At 37.2% G+C, this 7,175-nt stretch overlaps 1 protein-coding gene across 1 annotated transcript in view; it reads right to left on the reverse strand.

Moving 5' to 3' along the window:
• Positions 1-6,968, reverse strand: part of zcchc14 (zinc finger, CCHC domain containing 14) — a 52,506-nt gene extending 45,538 nt beyond the window's left edge. The window contains exons 1-2 of the mRNA XM_055009268.1: positions 6,474-6,968; positions 1,064-1,267 (exon numbers count right to left, since the gene is read on the reverse strand). Of these exons, the coding sequence (XP_054865243.1) occupies positions 1,064-1,267; positions 6,474-6,968 (699 nt within the window). The remainder of the gene's footprint in view (positions 1-1,063; positions 1,268-6,473) is intronic.
• Between the last annotated feature and the right edge of the window lie 207 nt (positions 6,969-7,175).

Here is a 7,175-nt window from a genome sequence, read left to right on the forward strand (position 1 = left end):
CTTATTGTATCTCATTTGATCTCATTTGATCTTATTTCATCTCATTTTATTGTGTTTTATCCTTTATTTAATTTTATCTTATGTCATCTCATCCATCTTATCTTATTTTGTCAAATCTTATCTTATTTTTATCTTATTTAATCTAATCTCATTTTATTATATTTTATTTCCTTTTCTCTTATTTTATCTTTTTGTATTTCATATCTTATTTTATTCCATCTCATTTTATCTAATTGTATTGTGTTTTATCTCAATTTATCTCAGTTTATCTTATTTTATTCTTTGTATCTCTTTTTATCTTATTTCATTTCATCTCATTTTATCAAATTCCATCTTATTTGTATATTTTATTGTATTTTATTTCATTTCATCGTATTTTATCATATTCCATCACATATCATTTCATTTAATCTTATTCTATCCTTTTTGTCTCATTTTTACTTATTTCATCTTATCTCATTTTATCTCATCTCATCTTATTGTATCTCATTTTTTCTCATTTCATCTTATGTTATCTCTTTTTAGCATATTTTATTGAATCTCATCTTTTTTTAATCTCATTTCATCTAAAAGTAAAGCTGATCTACATCTACATCTTGTGGATAATCACATGGAGTCATTTTTACATTTCCTTTTAAAATGCAGCAAATATTCTTTTAAAATTCAGCAAATACATGACTGAAAATAAAATAAATAAGCTGAAATAAGACTAGAACAGAAAAGCAAGAAATTATACTGGCAATGATCCTCGGGCAGTAAAGTTAAATCACACACAATAATTAAACATTTCACATTACATCGTATATGTCAGTGAAATGTTGCACCGGAAAAATGATATGATCCACAAAACATTTATGAAAAGGTGACATAAACATGAAACACAGTCCAAATCAAACACACGATTGTTTTCTTAGTTTAAAAATTCTGCACATTGCAAAGGTAACTGGTCTCCTCACCTGAATGTTTAAGGACATAAACTGCCTGTTCAGCAAGTAAATAGTTACAGAAATCCTTCTTTTCATGCAACTCAAACTATGTTTTGCCCTTGAACTCTGCTGCTTACCTTGTTCCAGCAGCTGCAGTGAGCGCTGCAGGGCTGGCAGGCCGACATGGGCAGGTAGACGGCGCTAACGTCGGACAGAGGAAGAGTCTGATGCTGGAGGTGATGATGAGGCTGAGAGTAGCAGACGGCTGCTGCCTGAACGTCGCTGCTTCCTCCTCCTCCTCCTCCTCCTCCACCACCGCTGCTGCTGCTGCTGCTGCTCGCCTGCAACAACAAACATCCTCAGTGTGAAGATAAAGAGAACAAATACGACGACATGTAGCTGCTTATTTTTCTCCACCGCTGCTGTGAAGCGAACAAAAACACCAGAAAATAACAGTTACGGGGGAAGTTTACACATTATTTCAGCCACTGTGATCAATCCTCTGCTTGTTATTTATTAAATTTATGTACAGAACCTTTAGTGGAATGGACCAGAGACAGTAAAGTCCAAAAAAAGTTGATTTTATCTTGAAACATAGAAGTAATTTACTTCTAGAGATAAACCGATTATCCATCTGGTTGATTATGAAACATGAAAGTGAAATAATGTACCTAAAAAACATGATGAAAATGAAATATTGCATATTAAATGGACACTGTTATACATAAAAGTGAAATATAATGAGGGAATATATTTTAGAATAATGGTGCTCATTCCTCTAGCAGACTTATATTAGTTTTTCTTTCATTTGTCACCCGCAAACATCCTCCATGTTTCCTGTTGTTTCCCAAGAGAGCAAATCTCCTAATATGTAGGGAAGTAACTATGGAGCGACCGATTATTGTGGCTGATACCTGGCATTTTTCTGCCCTATTGGTATTTCTATTGAGTGATTTTTACTGATTGCTCATAAATGAATGTGCTATCAGGAGCAAATATCATCATAAAATGTCCATAAATGCCACATAATTGAGCCTAAAATGATTCATAGTGATGAAAATCTTGATTTATAGTCAATTTTTATTCAACCAATGCACTTTTTCTGGTTGGAAATGACATAAATAAGTGATAAACGTGCTAAGATGTAAGGATACTGATGCCGATTATTGGTAATCATGACTGTAACAACGGATATTTGGACCTGTCAGGTGTGATGCAGCCTCCTCTCGCTGTCTGTCGTCACTCTGTGGTCTCAGAAATGTCTCTCCAGCAGACAGTTTTGTTCATAAAGGTCAAACATAATGAGAGAATATCTTTTAGAATAATCATGTTCACTCCTCCAGACTTGGAAAACTGCTCTGGTGGCACATAAAGTCCAAACACCTTCTCAAGATACTTTATATTAGTTTTTTCCTTTAATTTGTCACCCGTCTTACCTGCTGCCTGTTGCTTCCCAAGTGAGTGAACCTCCTAGTAGGTAAGAAAGTAACGAGGAATAGAACGATTACTGTGGTCAATATTTGGTATTTTTCTGATAATCTATGTTTTTATTGACCCATTATTGATAAATCAGGTCTGATGCAGTCTCCTCTCTCTATCATTTTCACTCTGTGGTCTCAGAAATGTCCCTGAAGAAGAAACACAAACCAGGAAATTAGCGTCTCTCACGGCGGCTAATGCTAGGCTAACGGCTAAGTTAGAAAGGCTGAAACGGAGTCTGGAAAACAGTAATAAATATAGCTTTAAAATGTAGACCTTAGTGGACAATGAAAGTGATAAAATTGTGAAATATTAAGAAAACAGAAACAGCGGACGTGGTCTCAGAAATGTCTCTTAAGCAGTTAAGCAATTAGCTTCTCTCACAGCGGCTAATGCTAAGCTAACGGCTAGCGGTTAAGTTACCAGGCAGCCACAGATAGGGTTGCCACCCGTCCCTTAAAATACGGAATCGTCCTTTATTTCACAATTAATTGTTGCGTCCCGTATTGAATCAATACGCATAAGGAACAAAATAGAACACAGGAAATACTAAGGGCAGCCAATTTAAAGTTCGTAGGACCCACGTAGCGAGGACCCGATGCCAGGTCCAGCAGATCACGCTGCTCCCGCGTGTTTAAAAATGTTTACACCCGAAACTACACCACGTCCACAGAAGCAAAAACGTTTGCAAATGTACAGACGTGAGTGGGAAGAGTGGAACCCCTGGCAGTGATAACAAGGCAGACTGTGTTCTGTGTTGGTCATTGACTGGCTGAAGTAAAGCAGCATCAGGAGACCAACATGTAAGAAACATGAGAACAGAGAGAACCCAACCAGTAGGTCACAGTTTATCATCATCTAATCATCTCCTGAAGTCCATATGGTGAGAGACATCAGTATCTGGTTGTTAATTTACCAGAGGATGCTTATAATCATGCTGATGTGGTCCTAGACTCTACAGTATTTTAGTGACTCAATAAATGCCTAAGTTGTTTAGTATTTTTTTAATGCCTTTTAGTTTTTAATAAATATTTATATAATAGCCAATATGTAATCAATAAATGGCCTTTGCCTATCTAAAGAAAAACTCACTCAGAACTCTGATATGTTAACAGTACTAAATAAATCAATAAATACATGTATACACACATAAATAAGTTAATACATTAACTGTGTTAAGATTTAGATGGGAAAAAATGTCTGTAGAGAATTTCTTTGTCCAGTATTCTGCATTCAGTTGTTTATGTTTTTGCAGAATCCAGTATTTCACACTGGTTTGTCATGACATTTTATTTCATTAGTTTGGTTTCACTGTTTAAAATGATGCCACCTCTTTTCAGACAGAACCTGTGATAATAAAACAATACAAAATTTTTAGTTCTGTGTTAATAAAGCACTTAAAGCTTTAAGTATGGCTAAATGCTTTTTTCAAAATTAAATATATCACTCCTTAGGTGGTAGTGGCCCCAAGTTCAGTAAAGTTGGAAAGATATTCACAGATTCGGACTTCCAGCATCAATAACTCATTAGATATAGGTTGTCAAAACATAAACGGTGCCTCTTTCCCATTGTTGCAAGGCAGACAATGTGCTACAAGCCCAGTTTTATCAAAAGTAGCTGTCTTTCAAGCTACAGGAATAACATTGGTGTCTATGTGCAGCTGGCTGTGTGACGAATGTCTGCAAAACCACTGCAACAGCAAAGAGAGACACAAATATTCAATAACTTCAATCTTGTTCTCTGTAGGTACACAATATGCTACAAGCCCAGTTTTATCAAGTAGCACATTGTGTACCTTATAATGATGGAAAAGAGGCATTGTTTATGTTTTCACAACATATATCTGATGAGTTATTGATGCTTGAAGTCTGAATCTGTGAATATCTTTCCAACTTTACTGAACTGTGGCCCAGAGGAGCCGTGGTGGGCGTCCTTTATTTTCATTTCTGAAAGGTGGCAACCCTAACCACAGATCAACCTGAAACAGAGTCTGGAAAACAATAATTAATAATACTTTAAGATGTGGACCTTAGTGGACAATAAATGTGATAAAATAGCAAGAAAATAGAGAAGAACAGTCAGAGACAAACTGATTAATGAATTTACCTCATTCATTGATAAATAACTCATGACTGCAGTCTGCTATCCCATGCTGTTAAAACATTACATTTAATGCACACTGACTCCAAATATCAGCTATCATCCTTTCTTGAATATCAACAATCATCATCAAAATCTGTATTCTTACATCTTTCCATTATTGTCACTAATTTATGTCATTTCCAGTCAGAAAAGGCACATTATTTGAACAAAAAATTACTATAAATTAAGATTTTTATCACTATGAATCATTTTAGGCTCAAATATTTGTCATTTTAAGGCATTTTATGATAATATTTGGTCCTGATAACTCAAAAATGTGCTTGAAATTGCTGAATGAAGCCAAAATGTGTTTTTAATGTCATGTAATTTACCTCATTCACTGGTAAATAACTCATGATAGCAGTCTGCTATCACAAGCTATAAAAACATTCATTTAATGGATATTGGCTCCAAATATCAGTTATCATCCTTTGAGCCCATCGTCAATATTGATATTCTTACATCTGACCACTTTTGTCACTGATTCATGTTCTTTCCAGTCAGAAAAAACACATTGGTTGTATAAAAATTGACTAGAAATCAAGAATTTCATGGGTATGAATCATTTTATGCTCAATTATTTGACATTTTTTGACATTTTATGATAATATTTGCTCCTGATAACTCAAAAATAACCTTGATATTGTTATAAAATTAAGCCCTGAAGTTACATTTGGTGCCAAAATGTGTGTTTTTAATCACAAATTCCTTCTTGCTGCTCTCAGCTACAAACATGTAATTTAGCTCATTCTCTGCTTTGTTCCCAGTCGGTCTGTCATTGCCAGAGTCTCACCTGTAATTTGGTTTATTGGTGTCATGTGAGCAGCTGAACTCACCTGTTCTTATGACACTTTCTTTTCCTCTGAACCAGAATGAAAACATTCACCTGCTGTTGACGGAGGACGTAATAAATCTCTTTTAATTTAACTCACATGTCAGTCAGCAGGACTTTTACTTTTTATGTGTTTGTTTTCACGTCCAGGAATGTTTTCTGTACATCAAACTGAAATTCTCTTCCTCTGTGGATGCATGCAAGTTTATTCATCTGATTTTAAATAAGAGTTCTGGGTGATAAATTTAATCTGATATTGTGTTTAAAAACACCATCTGCTGTTGAGCTTTTCCACTTGTTTCCAAGAATTTACCATCTTTAGCCACACTTTGATCAATTAAATGTGGTTTATATTGGAAATATATGAAGTTACTTCTAGGGATCAATCAATATGAGTCGATACCGATTATAAGTAATCAAGAAAGGCCGATATTTGGAGCCGATATATATTAAATGTGATGTTATAAATAACATAAAAACACACATTTTGGCAGAAAATCTAATTTCAAGACTTCATTTTATAACAATATCAAGCTTATTTTTGAGTTATCGGGAGCAAATATTATCATAAAATGTCCAAAAATGCCAAATAGTTGAGCCTTAAATGATTAATAGTGATGAAAATCTTGATTTATAGCTCATTTTTATTCGAGGAATGTGCCTTTTCTCTTTGGAAATGACATAAATCAGAGACAAAAATGGTAAGATGTAGGGAAATCGATACAGATTATTGGTAATCAAGAATATAATAACTGATTTTTGAGCCCGATATACATTAAATGTAATGTTTTAACATCATGTGGTAGCAGAGAAACTGTCAATAATAAGTAGGATTCTACATTAATAAATGTGACTATGACTGAATATGTAAAATAGAAACAGAAGAGATTAAATTATCAGCGATTGACCAGTTTGTCTCCTGTCACTGTTTTCTATCACTTTTATTGGAACCAGGATGGAAAAGTTTCATCACTCAGAACAACTTTGTATTGATTGTGCAGCAACATTTTCCTGGAACCACTAAAAGCACCACAGATCCTCTAACGGTGGAGGTCAGAGGTCGTGTTTTTCCTTTAATCTGTCCCCGTCCTCACCTGCAGGATGTCCTGGATCTGGCCCAGCTGCTGCCTCAGCACCTGCTTCTGGTGGAAGCTGAAGGCTGGGTGGTTGGAGGCCATGGTGAACAGCAGCAGGAACTGCTCCTCCGTCCGGCCGTCGTTCAGCGCCAGACCGTAGTTATTGATCACCGTGTCTATGTGGGTCAGCGTCCGGTACAGGACCCCCGCCGCCTCCCGGTTGTCCGAGCCGAGCAGGGCGAGAGACACGAGCAGTTTGCTGCGAACCACCTCGTCCGTGATGTTGGTGAGGCCCGACAGGTCCACCGGGTTGTTGGCTTTGATCTCCGCATCCCGCAGGGAGTGGTAGTCCTTACGGGCCAGGTCCTCCAGGCAGGAGCCCAGGAACCGGAGCTCGATGGGGACGCAGAGGTCCAGCAGGCCGCACAGGAACTCCGCTCTCTGGGCGGAGGAGAGGGAGGAGAACCAGCGGTACACTCCCTCCCTCTGGACGCAGCTCCGGCTCTCCACCATCCTCCCACATCCACCCACGCTCACCTGAGCCCGCTCTCACCTGAACCCCACGCGGCAGGTAAACAGTCACACTTCCAACTCACAGGGAACCTGACATAAAAGGCGCCGTGCGCTTAAAGTTGGTGCGTAATTACGCAAATAAAAAGTGAATTCGTCAACTTTCACTCAAGCCGCCGTCTATTTCCTTCACTGTTTGCGTCCAGAGCA

The sequence above is a fragment of the Amphiprion ocellaris genome, chromosome 3 (assembly GCF_022539595.1).
Source record: "Amphiprion ocellaris isolate individual 3 ecotype Okinawa chromosome 3, ASM2253959v1, whole genome shotgun sequence".
NCBI classification, from domain to species: domain Eukaryota; kingdom Metazoa; phylum Chordata; class Actinopteri; family Pomacentridae; genus Amphiprion; species Amphiprion ocellaris.